This window comes from Maylandia zebra, unplaced genomic scaffold (assembly GCF_041146795.1).
Source record: "Maylandia zebra isolate NMK-2024a unplaced genomic scaffold, Mzebra_GT3a scaffold02, whole genome shotgun sequence".
NCBI classification, from domain to species: Eukaryota; Metazoa; Chordata; class Actinopteri; order Cichliformes; family Cichlidae; genus Maylandia; species Maylandia zebra.
The window spans coordinates 1797501-1809351 of record NW_027490032.1 but is presented as its reverse complement, the minus strand read 5'-3'; the positions used below and the strand labels follow the sequence as shown (position 1 = coordinate 1809351).

The following is an 11851-nucleotide window of genomic DNA, read 5'->3' as shown; positions in this document are numbered from 1 at the left end:
ACAGGTGAAGTAGCCATGGTGCTAACGAGTCGGCTACGAGCTAAGCTAAGCTAGCGAAACAGTACAGAGACAGTGAGTGAATACTTTGGCTATAAATTAGGTAGTGAGTACACAGAAAGTGTGCTTCGGATGAAGCAAGTGAAGATTATACTATGAAAAGAATGTATTTAAAAGTTGTTAATTAAATTGCTAAGCAAATAAGCTACTCAGAAACACCACTGTGTTTGAGCAGGAACAGGAAGTGATACTCTACCGCAGAGCGAGCGAACACCAAGTGGTTATTTGGTAACAATAACACCATTATTTTCACGTACCGGCCTTTAAGGTGTCGTGGATAAATACAACAAAATAAAACTAGTACCGGTACTGCAAAAAAGAAGATTTATTCATAACACACATGAAAAGACCCAGGAAAACCGAGTTAACGATAAAAATGATAACAAAATAACGCTGAAAACCAATAAAAACCCTGAAAACCACACATTTCACACCTGAGCCTCAGCTCTCGCGGCCCGGTACCAAACGACTCACGGACCAGTACCGGTCCGAGGCCCGGGGGTTGGGGACCGCTGATCAAGCAGACGTGAGGGTACTGTGCCTTCTGATGTACATGATCCTATCTTTAAGGTCAGTTCCTCTCGCACTCAACGATCCTTCTCCTATCGCACTTGGGGCTTGGTATCTAATCTGGCGTCCTGGCTCCCCCTTGCCATTGCATTTATGTTGTACCTCGTCAATCTCTAGCTGTGAAAGCAGTCCCTTCTTTCGAATGTTGGAACATTGAGCTACTAGTTGTTTCGCCGTCATTGTGGATGTTGGGTATCGAAGAATCCATAGGTCCCTCATCCTATTCATGTAGCCCCTTCCACCAGGGTTACTTGCGTAGTAGCATTCCAACAAAGCCCTGTTTTCGTCTCTTGCCCACCGATGCCTTCTTGTTCCAGTAGCCCACTTCTCGTCAGGGTGTGAGAGACACAGGTCTCCGAGTGTCCAGCATTCAGACGGTTACCTGAGGACACTCATGTGAGAGAAAATCTGCTGACACAGATATGTAGAGCCAAATACTGTCAATAAGGCCTCTGCAATGTTCTGAAGACAGTTAAACTTGTCAGATAGTGATGTCCAGCAGGTGAAAATGCAAGCTCCATGAACACACACATCTATGGATTCCAGCTGCTTCGATGTTGCATTAACTGGCATTAACTCAGCCAGTTAATGCAAGACAAATCCAGCTGCTCATTAAAGATTTCTGGTTTGATCAGAAAATAAAACATTGGTCCATACACCTGAAAGTCCCAAAAATGCATTGTGTCTCGAGTCTACGGATGTATCCGTGTATCACCGTCATTAAGAAGAGGCACAACTAATTTGCGAGCTGATTTGCGATGTGCACCGTTGGCGCGGCCATTTATATTTTGATGCACCTTCTCAGATTAACTCACTGCGTGTCGTGCCCAGGGCTGGACTGGGACAAAAAAATAGCCCGGGCATTTTGACTAAAGATCAACCCACTAGCTATTAAAGCCATAAAGCCTTTGAATGAAAACAAATGGTGTTGTGACAGTGATGTACAGTCTTGTTGGTATATGTATGATTTCTATACATTTTACATCAGATAAAAAACTTTGGTTGTAAGATTTAGATAATTATTTAATAACAGCCAGACATTTTAAATGAGAATAAGAAAGTATTTCTTTGTGCCCCCCTTTCCCTGTTAATGCCCTACATGCCCCCCTGGCAACACTTTGCTAGACCCGCCCCTGCACAGTTACCAGCTGTCAGCTACTTAGAAAAGGATCCTGGTGTTATTTGTCTCTCAGAAACAGTTCATAACTTCCCTTCAACTCATTTATGTCACCTAAAAGGTAAACCTGTTTCTCCTTCACCTGTTCAGCTCTGATGATTCAGTAAGGACATCTCCTGGTTTCATCTTCATGTTTCCCTCTCACCAGAAATACAAACCGATATCATGACCAGCAGCTTTACAGCTGTGGCTCCAGCAATCATCAGATGATACTAGAAAGTAATATTAAATACATTCTAACAACAGCTGATCAAGCTTAAACGTGCTGCTGTTGTTTAATGTGACATCCGGCGGTTTCCTCTTTCTGGCGCAAAGTGGCAAAGCCACCACCAAACAACTGATCGTGTTTGGTGGTGGTCGTGCCATCAGTTAACCCTTAGGATTGCCTGGTATAGCGCTTACCAGCCCCTGGCAGGACCTTGGCCTGTACCTGACCCTGCACCTGCTGTTTCTGACCGGAGGACAGGTGGAACGTTACCCAGCAGCAGGGGCAGTTAACGGGCACTATAGAGAGAGGATCCACCAGGGCTGTTGTCCTTCTCTCCATGTCTTTGTGGCTTTGCTGTTTGTGCTACTCTACACCCCCGAGATTGCTTTGCTTGCTTTGCTATGTACTTTCTTGCTGTTCAGATGATTCAGTGTATTAAACTCTGTCTCAACAATTCTAATCTTTTCAGGGGGTCTTTTTCTTTAGTGAACTGATGTTAATCAGATCTAAATAAGCTGGATCTCCATATCATCCGTTAGATAAGGTTATCATGCTGGCTTCAAAATTTGCGACTCCACACAGTTTATATTAATCAGTTTATTTTGTACCTTGTGGTTCAGATGTGTCAAATATCAACACTGAATGTACCTGCAGATGTTTTTGATCACTCACTGAAAGTCCGTACAAACATTAGAGCTAATCACTTAGAACTGCCAGGAGGAGTCATTTTGAGCCATCACTCCTTTGTCTCCCTACACTCAGTACTCCAAGCCCATCATGTCTGATGTTTCCCTGATGTCGCCTTAATGTCACGATGTAGCTCCAGTACTTAGTAAGGAAAATGATGACTTACAATTTTGCTTTTGTAAAATAAAGATCTTAAATTCAGTATGTGCTGTCTCTGCTCCCTGGGTCAACCATGACACAGATCTGGCAAATTTTATTTATTTATTACTAAAATACTGTAATTACTCAGGGGAAAATCTGATATTCAGAAGAAGGTGAGGTAAAAGAATCACAGATGGGGTTAAATGATGTAACAATTCACATGATAAATTCAGTTTAAAGCTGATATTTAGAAGTACAGAGTAAGGACTGAAGTAAGTGTGGGGCTTCACAGATGCCAGTTAGACATTGTTCCAGTTGAACAGCTGAAGCTGCTCTTATGATCAATTGTCTTGCAGTAAATAGGCCTGGAAGAGTTTAGATATGGAAATGTTTCGGATAAGTTTCAAACATTATCTTATCTGTTACCGGTTCCCCATTTTGTCTGTTTATTGTAAGTTTGTGGGTTTGTTTTTTTAGACATTATTATATCCAACCACCAGAATCAAGCTGCTGGTCTCTGATAGGTCAAATTATTCTCAATCAAAATGAAACCAATGAAACAAATAAGGTTTAATCTGAGGATCTCTCAATATTTAGGATATCTACACCATTTGTCATCATCTAGTATGAGAAAATTCCAGCGTCTCATCCTTTCCACAGGGTTATTGAGGTTGATTAAATAATAATTGCCTGTATAGTATTTTACTTAGTCCCTATGGACCCCAAAGCGCTTTACACATCCAGTCATCCACCCATTCACACAGTGGTGATGGCAGCTACATTGTAGCCACAGCTGCCCTGGGGTGCACTGACAGAGGCGAGGTTGCCGCACACTGGCACCACCAGTTGGATGGTGGCAACGGATGAAGTGTCTTGCCCAAGGACACAACAACCGAGACCGGGGCTCGAACAAACAACCTTCCGATTACAAGACGAACTGCCAACTCTTGAGCCACAATCAGCCAGGTTATCACATAAATAACTGTGATCCTCAACTTCCAGGCAAGAAGAGGAAGTTGAAGTCACTGCTGTGAAGAAATTGACACTATAGTTCACATGGGCTCACTAAAAAAGGACATAAGAAGATTGGAAAAATGTTGCCTGGTTTCACGACTCTCCATTTTTCTGCAACATTTGGATGGGAGGTTATGGCTTCAAGTAACTTAAAGAAGTCCAGACCACCTATTGCGTCCAAGTTGTGCAGAAGAACATTTCTGACAACCCAACATGTGGAAAGTTAAAGCTGATGTGCCACAGCACCACATGCATTAGAGAACCTTTTGGATTTGGTGAAAGGAGAGCTTTGAATTGTGGACAAGTAGCTGACAAGTCTTCAGCAACTGTGTGATGATATCTTGCCAATATAGACTAAATTCTCTGAGGTGAATAAATTTATGCCATGAAGAAGGCAAAAGATGGTTGAAACCAGTACTAGCAAGAAATGTTATATAAAGTATCCATTTAGAATTGGAGATCATTTATGGAGACCAGTTTCTCCCCTTCTGTTTCTTTATCTACATATGATAGTATTTGTGGATATACCCACCCTGCTGCCAGTCCCCTCTGAGACCTCCCCCAAACTGCAGCCTCAATTCACTTTCAAGCTGTCTGCCGCTACCTGCTAGAAATGCTGTCAAACCTGAAGTGAGGCTGTGGTCTCGGTGAGTGAATTGAGCAGTATGATGTCACCAGTGCCTGCAGACAACTTGTTTGGTAATGCAGCAGCAGTGTGGTGTCCTTTCCTCTGATGTTACGGTAAATGGGTTAGACCAGTCTCACCAATGAGGCAAGCTGTGGCTCAGGCTGTCTGTTTAAATTAACCATCTTAAATTAACAATCAATATTCTAATTCAAGATTATTAAGTCATTCTCAATACAAGTAAAGCATAAAAATCACTTTCAACTTTAGCAAATAAAACTAAAAGCCTTATTTCAGGAAGTAGAGCAGGTAGCACTATGAGTGTTAAACGCAAACGCAGTTGTTCTGCATTTGCGTTTAACACTAAGATGATGCATTAATCTGTGTGGAGCATCTATTTTTTCAGTCTGTGATTAACAGGAAACTAGCAGCTGTGCGGTGATCTAGTTTCCTGTTTCTGATGAAAACACTTTAACTGCTCAGGTTTTATTTTTAGGACCGCAGAGTTTTCTTGCACAGTAGCAGCATAAAAAAGAAAAAAAATCAAGACATTACTTTGTAGTTCTTGGAGGTGTCTGCCCTATACAATGCTATCCCAGATTCAATACTTTATAACCCAGATGCAACATACCCCTCTTGTCTGTATTTGTTTATGGTAAGCCCTCTTTACCCTGCACATTAAAAAAAACACCTATATACGAATGGCATGGATCTCTGCATCTTGATCTCATTGCAGGTCTATCCAAACTTCTCGCTGTACTTTTGGAGGTCTCTTTACTGTGTAGTCCTGTTTCTCCTCACTTCTCTGGTGATGTTGTTGCCTGGATTCTACAGTGCATCGTATCCATCTCTATCTTCTTTTTCTTCAATCTAGTGTCTCCTCTTAATATGTGGTTGCCACATAATACATTTTTTATTTTATTTTATTATTATTTTTTATTATTATTATTAAATACAGTTTTTTAGTGTCCTCTTCTCTGCCACTGTCACCAGAGTGTCCAGCTTCATGCCGACCACAGAGTTAGCCTTCCTGATCAGTATCGATACTAAAATAACAGAAAAACACCCCCATTATATCCCACAGTACTTCTCCTTTTTCTCACACAAACAACATTGACATTACCTATATGCTGAGTATTCCAGTCTTTAGTGTTTACTGTTGCACCGCAAGACCTGTAAATTTCACATTGCCGTCTAGTCAAACTAGCTTTACTGTCACATGAAAGTACATCAGGGGAACAGCTGATGCCTGACTCAAAAAAAAGCTGTTGGCTATAATGAAAACTGGTTATGCTGGAAATTACCTTTATTTACCTAAATGTTTTGAGAGAGAAATATCTGCTTATTTGTACTGCTATTCTTGGTGCATGCACATACTACATACTGCTACACAAGGACCAAAATCCACAAATTATCTAAAACAACAAGAAAAGGTAAATGACATATATTCAGACTTTGGTTTTGTTGTTCGCGTTATTTCTGTCGGTAAAGCATGGAGCTGTGTGGATGTATCAGAACAGTTGGTTGAGCTTTTATTCTGCTGTTCAACCTTGCTCAGTGGTTCCGCCTCCTTATCGTACCTCATCGTAACACTATATTGTCCTCTATGACACCAGTTACCTGAAAAGAAGAAGATCGCACCTTTCATAGTGTGCAAACTTTTCAACAATTATATTCAAATTGTTCAAGTTTTTCAAGAACGGCTTTTCGTCACTCGCTCATCACTTTTTCTTATTGTGGCTCCATAAACAGCAGAAAGAAGAGGTAGGAAATGAGCTATTTTTTCTATACTTTTGTCATACTACAACAATAAAAACCCAATATCTTTGCAATTACATAAATAAGTTATGTAATTTAAATTTTCCGATACTTTCTGATTCTGGCACTGTAGGTATTCATTAGTTTTTTTAATCATGCACCTGTCAAGGAAGTTTGTCTTTGAAGTAAATAGTCCTTTACCACAAAAAGGGAAAGAAGCCCATACTTTTATATTTATATACTTTATTAGGTACACCTGCTGGACAGCTATTTAACCCATGTGTTCAGGCTTTTAGGCAGGTAAACATGGTCAAAACAAGCTTCAGAAAATGCTGATTGACCAACTCTACACATAAAACGTTGTATCACTGAGGCAAGCAAGAGATAGTGGCTCTCACCTGAGGTTTCACCTTAAAACTAAATTTCTGGATCGTTATGTCATATGAATAATCTTACTCCAGGTAACTGTACTCTGTCTTTAAATATGCAGCCAATGAAAGTCTTCTTTTTTTTTATATCATGGTGTGCCTTAAATGTTTTGGGTCAAGGCACACATATTTTCTTCTGAGCACAGAAAAAAGTAAAACTGTAAATAGATTTTGTTGTGTGTAAATTATTTTGATCATTATTGTTTCTCTCATCTGTGGAGACTTGGAGTATTTTATATATTCCTTAGAGTATTTTTAAAAAGATGTCAGAGGGTTAAAGCCTGTGGGTCTCCATATGTTTTCTTATGAGTGCATACAGAAACGTATTAACAAGAACAAAAAAGGCACACCTCTTTAGCAAATACTTGTTTTTTCAGTCACTGAAGATATAGGATTACATTGTAATCTCCTATTCAAAACTGCCTTACAGGTGTGTGTGTGTGTGTGTGTGTGTGTGTGTGTGTGTGTGTGTGTGTGTGTGTGTGTGTGTGTGCGCACGTGTGTGTCCTCTAAGCACATACAAGAGGTTGAAAGACCAACCAGTTTCCCTCGTAAAAAGCATAATAAAACGAAGAACTCTTAAACAGATCTGGGTTGAGCGTTGTGTAAACTTGGTAAGACTGGCACATACCAAACTTGCAGTGAGACTACCTGTGCCAAGGTGACTCATGCAAAATAAAAGATACATTGATGACATTTGTTATACACTGATGTGAATACTCATACTCACAAATGCGTTAATCAAGTTTTTTCGCTCTACTGTTTGCTGTTTGTAGGGAAGCAAACTATTTAAATAATGGGCGTACTCAGGAAGCGATGATAGACGATATCCAAATATCCAGATATCCAGATATCCATCAAGATTCTATGAATTTGCTTTTATGGCTGCACTTGTGCTTGGGCTTAAAAGGGAGAATGGCGTTGCTGGAGACACCAAGTGAATAAACATTATTAATCTGCAAAGACTTGTAATTTATTAAAATTAGGAATGATGTTAGGAATATATTGTCTTTGTCAATGTGCTCCCCCTCCAAGCTGATCAAGTTTATCACTATGGTTTTGATAGACCATAAGGACTGTAGAGTGAAAGCAGGGCCTGTTGATTGAACTTTGTGTTAAGTTTTGGTATATTGTTTAACAGTTTATCTGTTTTTAAGCAATGTTTGTACCGATATTAAGATGTGAAAGCAGTATTATGTTTACATAACAGTTAAATAATAATAAAAAACATTAATGTTACTAAAATCAATGGATAATTATGTCAAAGTATTCTTTTATTTTATTTTTCCAAAATAATCATTTTGATCCTACTTGTGCAGACCTAGTTTGCAATGATAAAAACAACATTATTTTAGTTCACATTATTGCAGTTATTTATTTTCAAACAGACAAAGCAAAAATGAATTGCGCCTTAAAATTGCAGTTTGTCTGAACACAGGCAGATGGCGCTAATTCTGACATACTGCCTGGACTAATGGACTAATCTCTTCCAATCCCATGAGCCCCTTGGCAGCCAAAAGGACTTATAGTATTGCAAGATACAGGCAATAAACTGTCAAAATGTGTTTTCCAGTGTTTCTGGGTTTTTTTCATGTGTAATATATCTTTTTATATTGGTAAACCGATTGTAGATAATAGACTTTACAAAAGGCTTATATATAAAATAAAGAAATAACTTGTGTCGCAAGTATCTTTATGATTCCATGATATTGTGTCTAAATTTTATTCAATTGGGTCTTTTCTGCCCACTATCGTTATGCTACTGCTATATTATTCTTCAATTTCTGCTGGCCCCTTGGTCAGCTCACTCTTCAAAAACACATTTCTAATGTAAATGAGACTGTTCACCCAAATAAATAAACGACATCTAAATGTTGACAAGTCATTTACAACAGCTTAAATATTTCTGGCAAGTACTGGAAATTACTTTTTGGCAATAACACAGAGAGCTTCAACTGAGAGACATGAAAGGCAGGATGAACTTTTTACAGAAGCAAAGGGGAAAAAAAGAAAGTATTTGTTCATTTTATACATGTTCAATCATATCTAAGATGTGAGTCAAGACATAACATGTTTTATATGACTGATTTGCAAAATGTAACTATTTAGATGGTAAAGATTTTGCCTTTGTTAATTAATCTACTATAATGTGTGTTTGTGTGTATCAACAGATGTCTGTCTGTACAAGCTCAAAGCTTTTTGTGATTGCTGTTGTCGGCGTGCTGATCATTATGTTTGCATTCTATTTCGGGAATTTGTGTAATTGGACAAGTGCGCTAGACTACAAAAAACAAAGGTAAAGTATTCCTGTATCCTGGTGTGTGTGTGTGTGTGTGTGTGTGTGTGTGTGTGTGTGTGTGTGTGTGTGTGTGTGTGTGTGTGTGTGTGTGTGTGTGTGTGTGTGGACATACAAATATGATATGTATGGTACACATTTTTCTTTTCATGGCAAATAGACTGAAGCAACTGAGTGAGAAGGATAAAGTGATGTAGCTAAAACAGTGCTGTGCTGAAAATGACCAGTGCACAAGATTTGTAAAACCCTGATAGTCTGCATGTCAATTACGTATTGATTATTTGATAGTAGGGGCAGCACGGTGGCACAGTGGTTAGTGCTGTTTCCTCACAGCAAGAGGGTCCTGAGTTCAATTCCACCATCAGGCTGGGGTCTTTCTGTGTGGAGTTTGCATGTTCTCCCCGTGTTTGCGTTGGTTCTCCCCGGGTGAATGCCTATGGCTTCCTCCCACCGTCCAAAGATGTGCAGTTTGTGGGGATAGGTTAATTGAACAATCTAAATTGTCCATAGTTGTGAATGCGGGAGTGAATGTAAGTGCGAATGGTTGTCTGTCCCTGTGTGTTAGCCCTGTGACTGACTGGCGACCTGTCCAGGGTGTACCCCGCCTCTTGCCCTATGACAGCTGGGATAGGCTCCAGTGCCCCCTGCGACCCTGAAAAGGATAAGCGGAAGCAAATGGATGGATGTATTGTTTGATAGTGTCTTTGTCACGATCATTGTAGAGAGAACTGCATATATGTTTAGAAATATTCTGGGAGATTCGTGAATGATCTCTAATTCATTTTATTCAACATTTGTACACCTACTGTTTCCGGTCAATAATGACCGGTCACTAGAAATGAATGGTGGAGACAACAATTACTGTAAATAACTGAGTTCAGATGGCCGTAAAAACACACACGCACACACACACACAATGGGTTCCCTAGCAACTACTCTGGAAATGTTTGCCCAATAGAGCCTCCCTTCCAAGAGAACGACTCCTCTGTTGGCAGTATCATTGTATCATTGAACATTTCTCGTAGATTTGGTGAACAATGCTTTTTTTGAGGCCTTGCTCACAGGTCACCGGGTCTCAGCACCATGACAAGGTGATATATAACCTAAGTGAGGCTCTTTACTACTTATTTGATCACTACACTGGTGAGGAGGAGAGAGGCCAGGAAACTGATGGTGGGGATGCATTAGAGGAGAAATTGTCTGCATCTGAAGGTGGCACGGAATATAATCCATGCAATCCAGACCAAGAAATGACTGATGAGAAGGAATCCAATGATGAAAAGGATGGCCATGCTGAGGCTGCCATAAGGATCACATTACATAAGGATATACTTTCTTTTATACTTGACTGTAGTAGTTCATTTAAATGTTGATGTTGAATTGTGACTCTTCAGGACTTCCATATTACAGGCACTCTTCAGGATCTCTAAGTTATAAGTCATCTTTGCCCACACAACACCGTTTACCTGGTCCATGCACTTGTCCTGATGGCTCTAGAATCCTCAAAGACCACTTCCCACAAGACCAGTATGAGGAATTAATGCAGCGACGAGCTAAAGAGTTCCAGCAATACAAAGCCAGGTAGGAGATGGATGTATGAGTGGGAGCTTTCCGGGAACTGTTAGACTTACAGTTCAGTAATAAAATAATTTAAAGTGTGTGTGTGTGTGTGTTACTGAGTACTCAAAATTCTTTTGTGTAATTTTTCCCAATTCCATCTCCTCAACAGGACTAATTCAATACAATCCAAGCTACTTTTTGCTTTGCCTAATTCTCCTCTGCAGTATCCTATCCAGGGCGTTATAGTACGACCCTTGACTGCAACTGCAATACCAGGTAATTCAAGCTCAATATATGCTTCAGTCACCAATGTTTTAGTTTTTATGTTCCTATAAAAATATAAATGCAAATAGAATAGGAAGGCAACAAGGCCATGGTTCACAGTTTTTTATGAAGATACTGTTAACATGAAAGTGATCATAGTACTTTTTATAAAATTATGCTGTCAGTAGTCAGATCGAATTGGTCCCAATCATGTCATTGGGACAAAAAAACAGCACAAAAAGCTTAATATTTTCAAAAGTACAAAAGTAATGACACTAAAAGATATAGCAGGTAAGAACAGAAATGGCAGAATTTTTGAAATTTGAATGGTGAAAATAGCCTGAGAACTGTGGGAGTAAAAGGACAAAGAATGGAGCAACTAGAATAATAAGAAGATTAAAAATATAGGGAAACAGGAACAAAATAGGTTGAATGCCTATGGCTTTCACCCACTGAGAAAAACCTGAGTGAAAGATAGCTGAGGTGTCCTCAAGAACTCACGTGGCAACACTTGTGTAATTTCAAAATATGATGTGAATATGTGTATTTCAGTAGAAGGACTAAGTGACACTGAAGGTAATTTTTGAATTTCAGGTTTACGTCTGTATGCTGAAGAAGGAAACAGCTATAAGGTTGGTCTGATATCACAGATTAGAAACAGGCAGATCTCACCCAGATCTGCCTGACTGAATGGTAGAGGTTGGCTGATTTATGAAAGATGGCTGCTGAATGTTTCTAAAGTTCAAAGATATGTGTGTTTAATTTGTATACTGTATACTAACTATCAAAAAAAGCATTATTGCATTCATGTGTGGCAAACAAGGCTTGATATACAATCTACATAGTCAGTACTGGCTTTCATAACACATTGTTATTCAGTTTTAGTCAGTTTATTTTAGTAGACCCTATATTTCACCAGCTAACACTGGTATTGGCTAGTGATATATGTAAATCTGTGCAAGTTATGCATGTACAGTAATTTAAAACTGACATGAAAATTTGCATTATTAACCAACCAACCAAGTATAATAAAGTTTAAGTTATTGTGTGTTACATACCTAGTAGA

At 39.3% G+C, this 11851-nt stretch overlaps 1 protein-coding gene across 1 annotated transcript in view; it reads left to right on the top strand.

The window, feature by feature from the left end:
• The first annotated feature begins 6152 nt into the window (after positions 1-6152).
• The window catches only part of LOC112429840 (beta-1,4 N-acetylgalactosaminyltransferase 2), a 22922-nt gene continuing 17223 nt past the window's right edge, over positions 6153-11851 (top strand). Inside the window, exons 1-5 of the mRNA XM_076880939.1 lie at positions 6153-6243; positions 8837-8961; positions 10372-10542; positions 10691-10797; positions 11380-11468. Of these exons, the coding sequence (XP_076737054.1) occupies positions 8837-8961; positions 10372-10542; positions 10691-10797; positions 11380-11468 (492 nt within the window). The 5' untranslated portion in view covers positions 6153-6243. The remainder of the gene's footprint in view (positions 6244-8836; positions 8962-10371; positions 10543-10690; positions 10798-11379; positions 11469-11851) is intronic.